At 39.1% G+C, this 17126-nt stretch overlaps 1 protein-coding gene across 2 annotated transcripts in view; it reads right to left on the bottom strand.

Moving 5' to 3' along the window:
• Window positions 1-17126, bottom strand: part of ZBBX (zinc finger B-box domain containing) — a 551428-nt gene that overhangs the window by 405558 nt on the left and 128744 nt on the right. For both annotated transcript variants that reach the window (XR_015300974.1, XM_086944333.1), the window contains exons 5-6: window positions 16457-16514; window positions 10034-10143 (exon numbers count right to left, since the gene is read on the bottom strand). Coding sequence is in view for 1 of the 2 variants with exons in the window: in XM_086944333.1 (XP_086800459.1) it covers window positions 10034-10143; window positions 16457-16514 (168 nt within the window). In the remaining variant the exon portion in view is untranslated. The remainder of the gene's footprint in view (window positions 1-10033; window positions 10144-16456; window positions 16515-17126) is intronic.

Here is a 17126-nt window from a genome sequence, read left to right as displayed (position 1 = left end):
ATGAAATTTCATCTTAGTGGAGTGTTCTGTTCGGTCTTTTATACGCAAGACAAGACCAGACAGAACACTCCACTATGTGTTCCTACCGAGATCCATTCTCCTGAGCCCGATCACTGACCGATCAGTTCTCCCAACCTGTTGCCAGTCCCGCCGAACAAACTCCGGATTGGCTCCACACCCCACTCATCGGACCCCCACCTGGATGACTAGACTACCGCTAGCATTGGATTCCCCTCTGCGGAACCTCGTTGTCCCAGCTCCGGCCTACTCTGATTTACCCGAATCTTATGACTTTCCTCTAGTCCGTACTGACTCCGGACCTACTCCTTCTCTCCCCCGATCAGCACTGCGCCCAACCCAGTCCTGATGATGATCCTGATTAAAGTGGATCGAAACGCAGTCAACCGTTCAGCGCGAACATAGACGCCTCTTACAAAGTGGTTCATGAACAAACAGCAACAAATCATTTATGAACAATTTTCTCAAGATATTGGGAACCACTTATTGCCATTTATCCACTGTATATATTTTGCACTAGTCACTACGCGCCGACCTCGCTGATTAGATTGTCACTTGCGTCGCTATCGTGTTTTCTCACTCACATACCTTGAGCACCAAGTACAATTCGGGTTGTTAGTACTTGTTCTATTTGTACATTGCAGTGCTGTCACAACTGCTAATTTTTATTTTTTCTGTCCTCCTTCATTTTTGCCTCTACATTAAACATGGTGCCATGAGCACATGCAGTAATTTAATAGAGTCTCCTTACTTCCTTATGATAATGTTGTGAGCATATCTTACCTAATTGACTTTGAATTATACCGGTTGGGATAACATATATTTTTCACATCCCTCAAACTGAACAGGATGGGATCGATACCTTCCATGACATTGTCATAAGTAACCTAAAAAAACTACAAGCTAAAGGCCCCAATCACAGAAAAGACAGTATTTCAAATAATCAATGGAAAGCAATCATTGACCTGAAGAATGACGATGATTTAATCATAAAGCCATAAAGAGTGCTACAAAATAGTTACTCAAACAACACATGAGAACTGGGCCGGAATGGCTACCGGGCATTTTGGTGTTCCTCAAGCTGGGAGCTTATTTCACTGTGGTGGGGGCTGATTTTGTTGATGGAGACCTGCGTGTGCTTCTAAATCAACAAAGCAAAACAATTGGTTTTAAGCACACATAGGTCCCCATCAACGAAATCAGCCCCCAGCACCAAAACGCCCGGAAGCCAGTCCGGCCCTGAATGAGAACAGTATCAGTGAGTTTCATGAAATCCTGAACAAATGGCGGGACAAAGGGATACTGGGAGACATGGACTTCAGATTCATCTACTGTGAAACACCAGAATTACCAATGTTCTACCATCTGCCGAAAGTGCATAAATGCAAGAAAAATCCACCAGGCAGACCAATTGTGTCCTCGCTAAACAGTCTGTTGGAGAATGTTTATATTGACTGCTTTTTAAATCCACTGGTCAAAGACTTGAGCTCCTATGTAAAGGACACTAAGGACTTTTTTACGCATTATCTCTAACATCAAATGGGAATCTGATATGTTGTTAATAACATTAGATGTAACAAGTCTATACACAAACATAGAACATGGCAAGTGACTCAGTGAGCTAAAGTTCTTTTTAAAGAAAAGGAATGCAAAATTCTTTGAACATAATTTGATGCTTGTAGAGCTGACATCTTTTTGCCTAAAGAACAACATTTTCCTTTTTTCAGGGTAGCTATACCACCAGGAGCAGGGAACTGCAATGGGCATGTGTTTCACCCCCAGCTACGCAAATTTATTCGTGGGCTGGTGGGAGAAGCACGTGGCCTGGTTAGGAGACAATGAGAAGTGGCTAGAAAACATGGTCTTGTGGGCTCGCTATATAGATGACCTCTTCATCATTTGGAAGGGGTCACAAGAGGAGGTGGAAATCTATATAGCGGCCCTCAATCACAATACGTGCAATTTGACTTTCACAAAATGCATCAGTGATACACAAGTACCATACCTAGACTTACTAGTCTATATAGAGGAAACCGCATACAGACCACACTCTATTGAATGCCCACAGCTGGAAACAGCCCCTTACATGCAGAAAGCTTTTATCCTGACAGTGTAATCAGTGGGGTTCTTATGGTGAACTAGTAAGAATAAAACAAAACTGCACAACAGAGAAAGAGTTTCGTAAATCTAAAACTGATACATTCAATAGACGGAGGGAACGAGAATACAAAGAAAGAGTGCTGAAAGGAGCAGAGAGAAGGCAGAAAAACTTAAAAGTAAGAATTTGATACTAGGAGAAAAAGAAACCTCAGAAGAGAGACAGGGAAAGAAAGGAGAAATAAGAATGATAACGGAGTACTCAGCCCAGTCTTCTGAAGTTTTCCAAATCTTTTGGAGGAATTGGAAAGTTTTAAAATCAGATATCATAATAGGGCCTCATATGTCAGAGAATCCCCTGATAACCTACAGGAGAAGTTCGGCTCTGAAACATCAACTAGTGAGGAGCCACTTCTTGAAAAATCCCCAAAGAAAGATGTTGTAACGGGATTTTATCTACGCATTAATTGCAAGGCATGCAAAAATTGTAAAAAGGTTAAGGAATTTACCATCCCGGGCAGGACAATTAAAAGAAAAATCAACAAACTAATGAATTGCAATAGTGATTTTGCAGTGTGCTGCCTGACCTGCCCATGTGAGTTAAATTACGTGGGAAGTACCATCCATCTGACTAAAAAACGGTTCTAGAGCACATGCGTGTTATAAAGAACTGCTATACGACTTGTCCGGTGGCACACCATTTTCAGGAACACCACAGATCTAATCAGAACCTCTTGTAGTTTTTCTGTATCGACCAGATCCCCAAAGATGAAAGTTAGGAAACTCAGGAAGTTAGAATCGAAATACATAATCGAATTACCAGGTTTGAACAATGTGGAAGAGTTATGGAAACAATCCATAAGGGTAACAAAAGAGGTTTTGTAAATGACACTTGTATATATGAAAGCAACTATAAAAATCACTGTACACTGAAATATTGATTGGTAGTGATGTATCAAGACCCTGATTGAAGCATTTAGGAAAATTAGCCTATTCAGGGCGTGATTAACGGAGTAGAGTAAGCCTTCGGGTTAAGTGTGTACCATCACAGGATATAGTTTAACAATATACACAATATTCAGGGCTGTATTAGACCATAAAGAAAGAATCAGCTGTACAGAATTTAAATAGTTGTATATAGGATGAAGAAAACTAATGTCTAAAATGAATTTGTAAATATTTACAGCAGACACCTCGATTGTATTAATGAATTGTATGGTTTAAAAGGCATCTTAAGTTGGCCTAAATAGTTGTATATAGGATGAAGAAAACTAATGTCTAAAAAGAATTTGTAAATATTTACAGCAGATACCTCGATTGTATTAATGAATTGTATGGTTTAAAAGGCATCTTTTGTTGGCCGCCGTTGAAACTGTAGGATCTGCTAGGATTTTAACTAACCCCTCGTTGCTCTCCACACACTATCTGAATGAACTATTTCTCCCTTTTCTATGTTTATGAATTATTTTAAAAAGGAAGAGTAATGTTTACCCTACCGACATTGACGAAAGCGTGTAGCCGAAATGCGCCTGTCGGGTGTTTTTTGTTTGTGGCTCAAATAAATAAACGTAATACTAATCTCTCAGTGTGCACCTCATTTACAGCCCAGGGAGAAGGGCCATTGTATGGAAATATATATATATTACCTACTGCCGGTCGCCAGTAGGTAGTTATAGTTAGGACCTTGTTCCTATTCAAAAAGTATTTTTTCTTTTGCCAATGTCTTTGGCGTCATTTGACGAATCCTCGTGAACTTTTCAAAACGAATGGCCCACTCACTTCAGCTGGTGTGTTGAAAATTTCAGGGTTATTCGTCAAGCGAGGGCTGAGAAAAGGGAGGAGTCCAAAACATGTTTTCCGCATGTTTATTTCCATAGGAAACTTTAGACACGGCTACAGCCCGAACTGCTGAATGAATTTACACTAAATTTGGCAAAATGTAGCTCTTTGTTCAGAAAGCATTCTTTTTGTTAAATGGTGTAAATCCATTCAGTTGTTCCTGAGAAATTTCAAGATTTATCAGATATACAGCTATGGCCGCGGTGGATCCGCGAACCCTCCTGATCAAGTGCCTGCAGTCTGATTGGCTGCCAACACTTCAAACTAGGAAGTGTTGGCAGCCATCTTGTGACTCGGTTGAACCGAGTGAGAAGAAAAAAGATTAGAAAAAGGTAAAAAAAAACAAGAAAAGGAGTAAGTCTAGAAACACCCTGATCCCCTAGGCCTGCTCAGGGGGTCCCACAGGGACTAGCAGGGCCAAAAAAACATTTTTTTTAATTGTCCGCAAGAGTCACATTGGAACCGCAAATCTGGCTGAAAGTTTTTTATAAAGTGAAGTGTGGGCTCCCGGGCTTTGTTTTCTTATAGCCCCCGGGTATGCCAGGTAATGAGGGCACTCAAAAATAATGATGCCGGTGAGGCCCCTACAGCCCCAGGGAGGTCCGCCTCCTCCAAGGGGCTAATTTTTGGAAATGCGGGGTGCATACAGCCACCCGCAGCCCATTTTCTTTAGGCCCCTAGGTGGGCCAGGTCCCAGAGGCAATAGAAAATAATGATGTGGGAGCTCACATGGGCCCCTGCAGGCCCAAGGGCCACCCCATCTCCGGGACTAATTGTTTTAAATGCAGGGGCCACGTGGCCCCCTCAGCCCCTGGTACCACCACCTCCCTGGGGCGAAATGTAAAAAAATGTGTTGGGGTTCTTCAGCCCCCCATACAGCCCCGAGGACCACCACCTGCCTGGGGGGCCATTTTCGGCCCCGGGGACCCCATCCCCCGGGTCTTGGCCAACTCGTTGGGGATCGCAGGGGAGCCTCAAGGCCCGCACGGTCCCCGCCGGCTTCCCCCCTCTTGTGGGAGCCGGCACTGTTTTTGGGCAGAGGGAGCTGCAAACATGCTTCTCCCTCTGCCCACGCGGAATTCCGCTTTGCATCCTGGAAGAGAGTGCATTTCAAAGCTCTAGCTTTCGTGAAGCAAAGCTGGGTTTGCTATGGCATGGCGAGAGCAGTGCTGCTGAAATGCCATAGTAAACTGCAATGTCCCAGTGGTGGGCACCCTGGAAAGTTGCTGGAGCCGGCCCTGGGGGAACCGCCATCACGCGTCCCTGCCTCCTGGAAACGTAAATGGCCCTGGGTAGAGGAAGCTGCATGTGTGCTGCTCCCTCTGCCCAAAAGCAATGTCATTTGAGATGTCATCAGTGATATCCTCAGTAACGTCAGTGACCATGTCATGAGTGATGTGATATGTGAGGTCATAAGCAGTGCATTTGGGGGCGTGAGTTATAGTTAGCTCAGCTAACTATTACAGCTGAATTTCTCTGGTTTTTTACGAGTGAAATGTCAGCCTAACTATATTGTCCCTATAACCTTTGTTTTTCAGTGAATTTCTAAGGGTTTTTAAAGGCTAATTTTGTACTATAACGTCCCGGAAACTGTGTTTTTTTCAGTAGTTATATATTACCCTGTGGCGGTGCCACTGGGTAGTTATAGTTAGGATTGTGTTTCCATAGGAAAGGCCTTTTTTGTGTTTATTATTATAACTTTGTTGCCGTTAGACAAATCTTCATAAAATATTCCCAAAAACACTACGTCTTGACTAGTTTGCACATTGAACGTTTTAGGGTGATCTGTCAAGTAGGGGCCGAGAAAAAGGGCATTCCCAGAAACACATATTCCCCATTCATTTTTTTATGGGAAGTTTAGACACAGCTACAGCCCAAACCGATGATCAGATTTACACCAAATTTAGCAGAAGGCTAGCACCTGGCCCAGAAAGAGTGCTTTATGTCAACGCCAAAAGGTCTGCTTTATATAAGTTGATGTGCTGACTGCTTGATAAAGCCAATAGGCCCCCCAATTTTTTTATTTTGACCTTTTGACAAAGCCAGTAGGTCTGCCTTACTTAAAACAACATCCTTTATATCTACATCATAGTCAGCAGGTTGTTTGGGTGTCCAACCCCACGTAGTACATGGCAATGGGCATCTTGTGTTAAGAAAAAACAGAGATTCACTATAAAAACAAAGGTTAAAGGAACGTTATTGTTAGGTGAAAATTTCAGTTAAACATGCAGTTTTAAAATAACAAAACCCCTGAAATCCACCAGTTGTAGTTATCTCAAGTAACTATAACTTGTGCCCTAAAGTAACTATAACTTACGTCCTTGCCATGCACTGCTACTCACCCACATATTACATCACTAAGTTCATGTTCTATGATATCATTCATAACATTACTGAAACACGTGAAATGACATCATTGATGACAGCACTGTGCGTGGAAGGGGCACAAGTTGCTATACTGAAGTTCATCAAAAGGTGATGAGGTGAACACAGCAATCACTGGCACATCACAAACTATAGATTTGGAATACATACTTCATAAATGTGAAGACAATAAGTATAATACAATATGCTCAAATAAAATATATTTCCTCAAACCAGTTTAGTTGTATGTTGTTTCCATCTCCAATATTTCTATGGGGTTCTACATGAAAAGGCACCTGTGCTTTTAATCAATAATGAACTAAAGTGTGAGGTCCCTTCCCATTCCATCCTGATGAAACAAACCTGGGCTAGTTCTGGGAGCAGGTTACCCCCTGATGGGACAAGAGAAAGCCAGGCTGAGAACAGGTCATCATAAAGCTTCTAAAAACATTCTACTCTGAGAGTTCATACAGACCTTTGCAATGGGTAACGCTATTGCAGGATATACAACAAAACCAGCATACAGTTTTAAATCAATATTTGACATTTCTTAGATTTATACATTATAAACCAAGGACTTATGGTCTTCAAGGCACTACTTAAAGTACTGTATTTGAAGTTAAAAATAGATTTATTAACACACCAAATGGGTGTACTTTGACATGTGCTGACTACAGCTTTCGAATACATCAGTGCTGTCCTGCAGCAGCCTCCTGAAGCCTTTCTTTTAAAGTGGTTTATATAGGAAGTATATGTGAACACTGCAGCCACAATGCAACAAGAGATCTTTATGCCACTGGTGTAACTTCTTCCACAATAGTACTGTGGTCTTACCTAAAAAGTCAGCTCTGTCAATTAGATTAGCCAATTATTCTCAATCTTTAGGAGTCACAGCACATGCACTAGAAGGTGGTTTGCAGCATTCCAGCCTAGAGTTAAAATGCCAGCAAATCAGAATACAGTAACAGAAATAATATGGGTATGCAACAGGAAATGGAAGCAGGTGAATGTTGTACCTTATCTTTTGAATGTAATGCCCTTTTAGGTTTGTTGGCAAAGTTGCTTCCAACATATTAGTCAACAACAACACCCTTTTAATTTTAGCATTTGAGGGAACTTAATTTTTAGGTCTGGCGTCATCCAAGACCTTTTGATTTTGCTATGTAGAACTATTGTTAATTTGTATACCATACTTACTTAAAGGGGCTTTCTGCCAACTCTCTTCATCCACTGGTCGGTTGTTGTGTCATTCACATTTTGCTTCTCCCACTATAGCATACAGAATGGGGCAATGGGTCAGCCTACTAAAGCCACTCATTAACTTCACTTTCATGCCTTCATTTCGCTTTTTCACAATGAGCACATCTGCAAACATGGTAATTCAATTCAGTGATAATATTTTTGTTTGTACTATATAATTACTATAGTGTTGCCATTGTGCTTAGATCCTGCTGTTATAGCACAACGCTTTTGATGTAACCAGATAGTGTTCATTTGAAACCGTTCTGTATCAAGTTATGCCCTCCTTTTTTAATTCTTTCCTTTTTTCATTCTTTCCTTCTTTCATGCTTTTTGCTTTTGTTCTTTCTTGATTTTTTCTTGCCTCTGTTCTTTTTTCCTGCCTTCTTTCTCTATTGACATTCTTTCTTATTTACTGTCTTTCATTCTGTATTGCCTTCTGTCTTTCTTTCCTTCTTTTTCCTTTCCTTTCATTCTTTCTTTCTTGCATTCTGTTCTTTTCTTCCTTCTGTCTTTCTTTCATTCCTTCGTCCTTTCTTTCATGGATTCCTTCCTTCTTTCTTTCTTTCTTACTTACTTAAAAGGTAAGAGGCTAGGAAATAATGCCAGACTAGTTGGTTGGAACTTTTGTAGGTCTGTGTTAGCGACAACGTTTTGTTTTTACTAAAATATGTATAAATATAACATAGTTACTTATAAAGGTTTTAAGCCAGTCTTCATTCAATGGTCTGTGTGTAAATCATTCACATTTGTCAATGGACAATTCATCAGCCCACTTCAGCCCTTGGCTGGCTTCACTACGAGTTACTACATCAAACAGGGGCAGCCCTATTTTCCGGAACCTGGGGCCAATAAACAATATATAAACTACAATGCTTCAGGGATAAAATTATAAAAAGGAACAACAATTACAGTATATTGAAAAAAAAATTATATAAATACAACAAATAAAACAATGAACAAAAGTCAAGGTACTAAAAAAACATTTTGTAACAAAGGTTTATATATTTTTTACAAACCAAAAACAATACAGATAGACAATTAGGACTCACAAGGTACCATTCAATAAACATAGAAAAGAAATCACAGTGTAAACAGAAAACACACAATTGCAGAGGAATGAAGATTCAAGTGTTTGTACATATTATAACAAGTAAATATTGCAGTTTATACTTCCTCTAGATTTGGCAAAGGAGAACAGTGGAGGTGTTTCGACCTCAGTACTTAGTTAGGTCATCATCTGGGCAGACAACAATATTCAAGAACAACCAAACAATTAATCTTGCGAGTGGCCCATAATGCTAAATGTAGATAGTAGTTTCCAGACCGTAGTCAGGGAATTCACGACCCTCAATATTCCAATCCCACAAGGAAACACAGTTCCCAAACCACATATTTATATACTGGAATCCACTTCTTCACAATAATCAATTTCATATGTACAGGGCATATTGAAAATTCAGAAAGCTCCATAGAAATAAATTTACCTCGAGCCATCACACCTAGAAAGTCGAAGAACATCGAAGTTCTGTGAGATTGGTAGTGTATATATCACTACGAGTTACAGCACACTTTTGTTTCACAATGAGCGCATCCACACACAAAGTAGTTCCCTTCAGTGCCAGGGAGTACTATGGTAATACGTTCTTTTTGTAGACGAAAAAACATTTTTGCCTTATATCAATGTTTTATTATTTATTGCTGAAAGCCTGGCATCTTCCTGAACAATGAAGATTTGCAAACATCTTGATAAAACCAAACTAAAAATTGCCAAAAGGCTGGCTGCTAATACAATGCCTGTGTTTGTGTGTGTTTGGGTGTGTGTCAGGGTGTGTGTGTGGGTGTTTACGGGATTGGCTTTACATACTGTAGAATGATTGAGGGCATATGGGTATATGATGTTCAGAGTGTGGACATATGATGATTGAAATGTTTCCGTGCGATGGTGGGAATGTAACAGTGCAATGGTGGTGTATGGGTGTGTGATGTCTTGTGTGGTCTTTTAATGTTGGCTTTATTGGCATATGAGTGTGGGAGACTGTATCTGGTTGTAGGCCATCTGGTAATGGGCAAATGGGCAAATATTGATGACCCTGCAGAGATATGATGGTGTAAAATGTGTTGATTGATGTTACATGTACAGTTCACATATTTATGTATTATAAATGTTTACAATTTTTATAAAGTGTAGTAAATGTTCACAAACAATATTCAAATTTTTAAAATAAAACTCACTTTTTTTAAACAAAACTTTTGCAAATATTGTTTCACATGGCATAACTGTGGATATAGGTGTTATTGTTTAAGTTGAGCCTTTTCCAGAATTTCCTTAAGTTCATTTCCCACCACGGGAATACAGCATGGTGTAAAACAAAGCTTTTATGTCAGGTTTACATTTCCTGATTGGAATACACAATTATTAAACATCAACATATGAATTCGAAAAATGATATAGTGATATCAAAGTATAACTTACCAACATCGCGTTTTTATTTTCGCATTGTCCACAAGACTTTGCACTAAGCTTTGATTTTTCTAGTGAAGTAGTAAATGAAGATTTTGGAAAAACAGACAGCTTTCCTGTGTCTGTAAAAGATACAATATAAAAACCAAGTCATGAAATAGGCATCTCTAAAATACAACATTACTAGGCAAGCATCTTGTCTACATATTTGAAACTGACAAGTGAGGAACCATTAAGAATGACAATGTTAATCCATAATAATGCTTAGCAATCTATTGCTGAATTTTCAACATAAAAAAGCCTGCTACCATGAAAGCCATAAAGCATTGTGACCATCATCACATTACTTTTGATGAATCACTAACTGTATCGAAAAAATAAAAAGTCACTTGACTGATAGGGTTGTTAAAGGTGAATGGCACATTAAATTGCCGTTTGTTTATGAAATTATGTCGTACAGTTTTTGTAGAGGGCTATTTTCAACCTGTGCGTGGCTTCACTGTGATGTGGGATGTCTTGGAGTGCTGCTGTTGCCTGCTTACTATGGGTTGTTTCAATGTAGTGGGATCAGTAGGGCTATCAGTACTTGTGACTTTTCACCAAACTTTGTGTGGTGAATGTCATGAACATTAGCTGCGGTGTGTGGGTAGCTTCCTGCAACAGTGTGTGAGTGAAGTATATTCTCGGTTTCAGTATGAGGACCTGATTACAATGCAGGACTAATTCTAGTTCCGGTGTAAACTTCTGTTCACAAACAGACCAAAGCTGAATGAGTCTCTAAACTGGGAGATCTGACGGGGCTCCAATTAAAGGAAGGCACTTAACTATCTCTTACCTTATGAATATAGATAAAAAACAACGTTTTCCCATTTACAAGTGTGTACTAACAGTCTAATTTAAGATCTGAAGTACTTTCCTGAACCTACGAATTAGCCAGGTAAAAAAAGGTTCTATACAAAGAGAGCTTACTGGGTTATTCTTTTAGCACGTACACAGGGAGAGTATTACAGAAAAACTGTGTTTTATAACACTTCAATAAATACTTGAATCCTTTCACTGACCATTTACTGAAAGAGAATGCTCTTGTTAAGCAGCCTAAGAGTCCAAATGTTAAGATATGACCACACCTAATAATTTCCTCGTAGACCCTTAGAGCAAGCTTCTATACCTTGCTGGACACTGCAGAGCACACAAAGCAGATAGGTGGACCACAACTGCTCCCCTTAGCATCTGAACCAATCATTAAAGTCTTGGGTACTGGTGTATCAAAAAGTTTATCCTATTCTGTGTCAATCGGAAAATGCATTAGTACACATGGGCCGAAGAATCAGACCTGACAGTGGCCACAGCTGAAATTGTATGTGGGTACATTGTAGCCGACACGCGGCTTAACACACATACACTAAGTAATATTTATCCATAAATCAAATTCTTTAATATTACACTACCCGGGACAAAGCATCAGGGACCAGACTTATATTGGCAATGGTGAACATTAGAACAATAGAAAACAACACAAAATGATTAACTCCAGCATTCTACTTCTAGATATATATCCTAAAAGCAACTGTCTAGAGCTGTCCCATAATGACAGTTGTGATAGCAGAGGCACATCCCTGTGCTAGATTAAAAGCAGACATTCTTGGAGAAGCCAACAGGTGGCCATGAGCGGTGTGCTAGTAAATGGCAAGATATCTTCATCTCCCTTGATATCAAGTTTCCGCTCTACTTGTTCACAGGTTTCCATGCCCTTTTGCCGCAGCCCTCACAAACTAAGAATATGTGAAACAGAATCCCTGTGTTTCTTGCAATGTGGCAGAGATAATAACTGTGAATTCCACAGCTACATAGCATCAGCGGAATATTAACCATGTATGTTATAAAGACGTACAAAATAAATAAAAAACTATTATGTAAGATATACCTGTGCTTAAGAAAAGAATAAGTGCCATCATGGTATAAGATATACATCACAGGATGCAGAGTATAAGTAATAGGTTAATGGAGCCTGTGAAAGTATTAAGAGCATACATGAGGAGCTTATAAACAGTCGGTTTCGTCTGTCTTCTTGAAGGTTCTTTATACCTGTCAGATGAAATGCTATTGCCTGGACCTTCAGCTAAATCTTCATTGCAAATTTACAACACTAGAACACATTATTCATGATGTCAGTAAAATACATACCAAAAGAACTGTTGGCTAGAGAAGCAACAAAACACATGCATCTTTTCTTGATTTCCCAGATATGAGGAGTGTCATAAAATTGTACATGACTTTTGTGAACTTTGTATTTCAGATAACTAATATTGACAGCCCCATCTAATATTGTGTTAGACATTCATTTGGTATTTAAGGTGAATGACACTTCATTAACGGGATAATACACAGCCTTCAACTGTGTCTCGCGAGTTAACTGGCCAGAACAAAGCCTGTAATGATATGGGACTGTCAATCTGCTGCTGTACTCCTAGCAGAAGTATCCATGTATAATTACACGCAGAAATAAAGTACCTAATGACTATTTCAAGGATATTTCACAGGATGTCTCTCTGTAGGTTACCCTTTGCAAGGATAGCATTAGCAGTAGAACGAAATTGCTGTATTTGATAGACCTTTCAGTGTATATTAATATTTATTATTTAAAAGGTTTATGTAGCAGGAACATGACCCATGAGGGTATCAGAGAGCTTTACCAAAGATGAGTAAAAAAAAAAAGTAGAGCAAAAAACAACATAATCAAGACCGTTACAGGATGTAGCAGCTCACCAGCTGAGTGGGGGGACACCACGAGGACTAATTCTATAAATCTAAATCACAATTGGAACAGGTGAGTAATAAACATGGTTGTAGTCAATGTGCCATGTTGGGCCCAGAGAATAGAGTTGCTAGGTTCTAGGGTAGAAATGTAATCATCAATAGTACTTTAGCTTCCTTTTTGAATGACGCTGTTGAGGGATTCAGTCTGATTTTAGGGAGCAGGGAGTTCTAAATTCTCTGGGCAATACCCGAGAAGGCTAGGTTGTAAGTTTTTTTGTATAGAATTTCTGTGGTTTCAACAGTAAAGAGCTAGTACTTCTAGAGGATCTGCAGCCACCAGATGGCTCCAGTTTTTGTGTGACATATCTCTGGGTGTTGAAGTTTAGGGCTCTGTGGGTCATGCAGGCAATTTCTAACTGTATTCTTGCTTCATATGGGAGCCAGCTTAGAGATTTCAGATCAGGAGTAATGTTGTTGTTTCTTTTAGATACTGTGAGAAGTCCTACAGCAGAGTTAAGAGAGGCACTTAGAGGAGTTATCTTGGATCTAGGTAGGCCGCAGAGGGTTGCACTTCCAAACTCCAACATGGAAATCACTAGGGCTTGCACGGCAGACGTGAAGTCATTGAGGGGGAGGGAGGGTTTTATTTTTCTTAAGATGTTAATTTGGAAGTTCGCTCCTTTGGTAGCAGCACTTATGTGCTTCTGCATTTTCAAGTTCTTTAAAGAGTTATTCCCAGTGATCTTGTGATAGTAGTGATAATAGGGATTCTATAATGTGTGGGAAGTAGTTAAAAGCTGCTTCATCCAGTGTTCAATATCGGGTGACTGTTTGGGAGGGGCAATTAAGGGAATTCCATTTTGACAGTATTTCATTTGAGCTGGTTGCAGGTGAGCCCGTTTTGGCAGTTATGTAGAGTTAAAGTTAAGGGATCTGATGTCTTCAGGGGAAGAGATTTTCAGGTAAAATCAGGTGTCATCAGCATATATGTGATAGTGGATGTTGGGGAATTTCAGTTAAAGGCTCCAAGGCAAATTAAATAGAGTAGGTGAGAGCGTAGACCCCTGTAGTACTCCTAATGTGACTAGTATGGAATTAAGACAGGGGCTGATTAACCTTTAATCTTTGAGTTCTGTTGTGGGGATTTACGTGTGCTTCCTCTCAGAGGATGTAGAAACATATGTTGCTCGTGCTTTTCCCATGAAAACATAGTCATCAAAGTCCTGAATTACTAATTTGGGGCTCAATACACAGGCAAGGATTTGTGGTGTGGCTCAGAACTGTATTTTATGATCTAGTTACAAACTACTGTTACTGGTAGCATGAAAAAGATGGAATAGTACCTCTACCTAAAATTCTAGTTCTCCTTTAGGGGAACCTCCAATGAAGTATAACATGGAATAGTACAGGTCACATGCAGGAAAACCATAGCACTTTTCCCACAAAAATAGTATGTTTTGCATTCGCCTTTCTCAGAAAGGCTGGAAAAAAACCTTGCTTGAAGATAAATCATTTAGCAGCCTATAAAACAGTCTGTATTGGTCAATTCAATGTATTGACTTTGAAAAACAAACTCTCGAAATAAAAATAAAGTGACTAATAAAGACACTTTTCACCAACCTTTCTTAAAGGGAATCAAGGGAAGAACAAGGATAATGTAGCCAGAAAGGGCATCAGCAAAAATAAGGTGGAAAACTAGGAGTTCCCAGCCCTCAAGAAGTGCTAAATTTGCAACAGCAACAAAATCTGTTCAAGAATACTGCCTCCCACTTCCTCCATGGTTTAACCAGGCAGGTGTAATATCTGATTTCAACTTCAAGAGAGCACACCTTCCTTAAGGAGGGTTTTGGAGCACCCCCCAAAAAACTTTTGAATTAAAGTAGCAGAAATAGTGAACTTTAAAGCACACTTTTTGCTTAAATTTGCTTAAATTTGCTAAACTGATAAAGACTCTGAAAGGACACCCTGGACTGTGACTGACACATAGTACCAGAAAAAATAAGCTTTTTCACCTGTGGGAACCTGCTACCAGAAAGAAATGTATGTGTGTGCAACCAGTTCAATACAAAGAAGAGAATTCTTTGAATAAATAAATCAAAAATAGTCAACAACTTTACCCATTTGGAAGTTTCTTTGGACACCTGGTAAATTGTCAGCATCATATTGAATTACGTAGTCTTAAGTGAGGCTAAATAATCGAAAACTGGCTTTTGCTTCATCTAATGCAGGGGTAAAGCAGCATTTATTTGAGGGTTTTAGAGCATCAAGAACATCCTGTCCATTTCCTATGGTTAGGGTCATAGGGATTTAACAGGTTTGAACCATTACAACACTGCAAATACAAACACAAAGAAAATCCATGGGGTACATACTTTGGGGCCTATTCCCAAAACTGCAATTTTTAGTACATTAAGAAGCATTCCAAAAGTCAGTCTCATGTACTACAAAATGATATTCACTAGCCTACGTGCGGAGGTCTCTATCTCTGCCTCTCATATATTTTCTATATGGAGACCTCTGCCCAGATGGCAGAGATCTATTCACATATATGCCTACACTGTAGTAGGAAATAGTATTTAAAATATTTAAATTAATTACACATTCAAATCAAAATTAGGTTAATAGTGCTGCAGCATTTTTTATATTGTGTTCTACATTTTAATTGGAGACATGTAACTCTACACTTTGTAGTGTATTTATACTTGTAAATACTGAATAGCCTAAAGTAGAAAATGTACTATAAAGTGTAGGAGTAAATTTACAAGGGCAGATTTACACATGAAAGTGTAAAGGTCCATAAATGTAAAACTAAGTTACTCAGAAGAAACTTGTACAGGCATTTGTGGTAGATGGGATTAGGAGAGTGTCTTTAGAAGTGTGACTGATTATCTAATCCGCACATAACCCTGACCGGTCTTAATTGTAAGGATCTGCTTGTGTTATTTAATGCAAAGTCAATCTCATATCATATTGACATTATAAATATTCTGTATATTGAAAGGCTTAGTGGGTAGTAATTATCTAGCCTTCAAGCAACTGTAAAATAAGATTTAGTAGTTGACCGTGTAATACTTTGTGTCTGAGTGGGAAACAAATACAATGATGAAATCTAAATTGATGGCTTATATCCCAATACCTAAAACTGTTTGGGATGGGTGTAGCCTTGACATTAGTCCGTGGTTTTGACTAGATTTAGACTTGTTTTTGTGAAATTGTGAGTTTTCCTAAATGCCAAACTCCTGAGTAATAAGCATCAGGTTAATCTTGTGACCTGGTTTCTAGATAGTGGCTAATGTATTATATTTTTTGTAACTTTTACCAGGCCATATAAGGCAATATTTTTTTTCAAATTCATGAAATTAGAATTAGGAAATTGTTGAACATTATTACGGTCTCCACTGATGTGAGTGTTGATTGCAATGCTTTGAGAATGCAATCCTTCTCCATGCTATATTAAACCTCGGGAAACGGGTGAACAAGATCTTTTGAAATTTATGTATCCTCTCTTGTATTTATATTTTTATCTAAATATTGCTTTCCATTAAATTGTACTTGTAAGGTTTGCTATTATTTAGAACGTTCTTATGCTCTTGATGTCTTCGAAATAAGCTATTTATTGATTGTTGATACAAACAACCAAGCGTGCATGACACATTTCTCCAAGTACTTCATTATTACCTGGCAAGGAATCTTTGAGCACTTTCAGTTTCATTTTAGCCGAGGAATTCTGCAGTGCCTGAAAAAACGAAAGAATACAAAATTTTTCATTACTGACGATAATTGCAGAGAAATGACCTAGTTGACAGGTGTCACCGAGAAAAACAATGGGGCATAGAGCTATGTAACAAAGACAAATGAATGGCAAATACATTGTTAAATACATTTTTCAGGGCAAGTGTGGAAGTTTGGTTTCCTGTCTTCACTGCCCTTAGATTTATGAGTCGTCCTGCTACTGGTTAGGGGACTATATATCTACATGCAATAAAGATTTAAAAAAATGTCCAGGTGATCCATGCATGCAAGCAGCTCCTGGAGAAAACAAAACCTGGAGGTTTCTCTACTTCTTGCTCACCTACAAGGTGTTTCAATAATAAATGTAGAGTAGCCTGCTTTGCAAATGACCTCATAGGTAAAATAGTGCAAAAAGATAATGGAATCTGCCTTATCTCCTAATGTGTTTATATTGGGAAAGTTTCTGAAGGAAAGAGACTATCAACTATGCACTGTGCTTGGATACAGTAATCCATCAAATGGGCAACTAACCTAGGATTTCTTGCGTCTCGGTGGCGCTCCCAAAGCTCATGTCCACATAGGTGACAAACAGCCTATTAAGGAGACATATATTCCT

This window comes from Lissotriton vulgaris, chromosome 11 (genome assembly GCF_964263255.1).
Source record: "Lissotriton vulgaris chromosome 11, aLisVul1.2, whole genome shotgun sequence".
Taxonomy (NCBI): domain Eukaryota; kingdom Metazoa; phylum Chordata; class Amphibia; order Caudata; family Salamandridae; genus Lissotriton; species Lissotriton vulgaris.
The sequence above is the reverse complement of the archived record's forward strand: the minus strand, read 5'-3'. Positions and strand labels throughout refer to the sequence as shown.